Below are 1,245 nucleotides of genomic sequence, written 5' to 3' on the forward strand. Positions count from 1 at the left end.
AAATAATCATTCGAAAAAGAGTTTTTAAATTGAAACCTTGAATCAACACTAAATATACCAATTGCCAGTCAACACATTTCTAAATTCTTTGACCCTTTTCTAAAAAATAATCCAAACCCTTCAAAATGTTCTTTTTATCAAATGCAGAAGTAATTAACATTAACTGTAATCTCTCTGGCAAAAGTACAGTTTACCTAAACGCTAAGGGCGGTGATAACAACCGTCACAGTTTTTTGTATAATAATTAATAAATATATCATTGAAATATAAATTTGTTTTCAGTTTCATAGAGCAAGACTGCGTATCAGGATTCTGGACCTGGATGTTCGTCCTCTCGAAGCTTCCCGAGCTAGGCGATACGATTTTCATCGTACTTCGAAAGCAGCCGCTGATCTTCCTCCACTGGTACCACCACATCACAGTGCTCCTTTACTCATGGTTCTCGTACACCGAGTACACAGCCTCGGCCAGGTGGTTCGTCGTGATGAACTACTTCGTCCACTCCGTGATGTACTCGTACTACGCGTTAAAGGCGATGCGGTATAGGCCTCCGAAGGGCATCTCGATGCTGATCACCACCCTACAGCTAGCACAGATGGTAATCGGCTGTGCTATAAACATAATGGCTTACCAGTATCTGGAAGGCGGCCAAATAGACTGCCACATCTCCCACGTGAACGTCAGGCTGGGCCTCGTGATGTACTTCAGCTACTTCGTGCTGTTCGCCCGGTTCTTCCAGCAGGCTTATCTGAAGAAAGCCGCGGCCAAGAAGAAGAGCTACACCAACGGCACCACGGAATACGAGAAGCTCAAGGCTAATTAAGAAGACGTAGAGGAAGAGGCAGAAAGAGAGGGCGAGAATGATAGAGAGAACAAAGCACACCAAAACATTTTTGAAAACTTTTTCTAGTGACAATTTCCGGCGGCATTTATTGAGACTCCTCGTACCGCGTCTCAAGAAATGCCCGGGAATGGCTTTTTTAGAAGTCTTTGTTAACTCGAAGTGGTAAGCGAGGTGGAAGGATGATGGCTGGCGTGTTCGCTGCGAGGCGAGAGGAACACCACGGTGCGATCCATTTATTCGATATAGCACACTGAACTTTACGATAATATTTAAATGTTGCACACTCTGAATTTAATATGGAATTACCGAAGGGTAACGGGTTCGACGCTGCTCGCCGTTGAACTTGTTACCGGTGAGCTTTTTACTGGCACCGGGAAACTTCTTTCATTTTGTTTTTTTTT

At 43.9% G+C, this 1,245-nt stretch overlaps 1 protein-coding gene across 1 annotated transcript; it reads left to right on the forward strand.

Annotated features, from left to right (window-relative positions):
- Positions 1 to 259: 259 nt before the first annotated feature.
- LOC108623129 (elongation of very long chain fatty acids protein 6) lies at positions 260 to 1,239 on the forward strand (the record flags this gene model as incomplete). Its single annotated transcript, XM_018021437.2, has 1 exon — positions 260 to 1,239. A coding segment is annotated over one exon (564 nt), but the record flags the coding sequence as incomplete, so codon positions are not given.
- Positions 1,240 to 1,245: the final 6 nt, after the last annotated feature.

Source organism: Ceratina calcarata, unplaced genomic scaffold (genome assembly GCF_001652005.2).
Source record: "Ceratina calcarata isolate Rehan_Ccalc_2016 unplaced genomic scaffold, ASM165200v1 scaffold2523, whole genome shotgun sequence".
Lineage (NCBI taxonomy): Eukaryota > Metazoa > Arthropoda > Insecta > Hymenoptera > Apidae > Ceratina > Ceratina calcarata.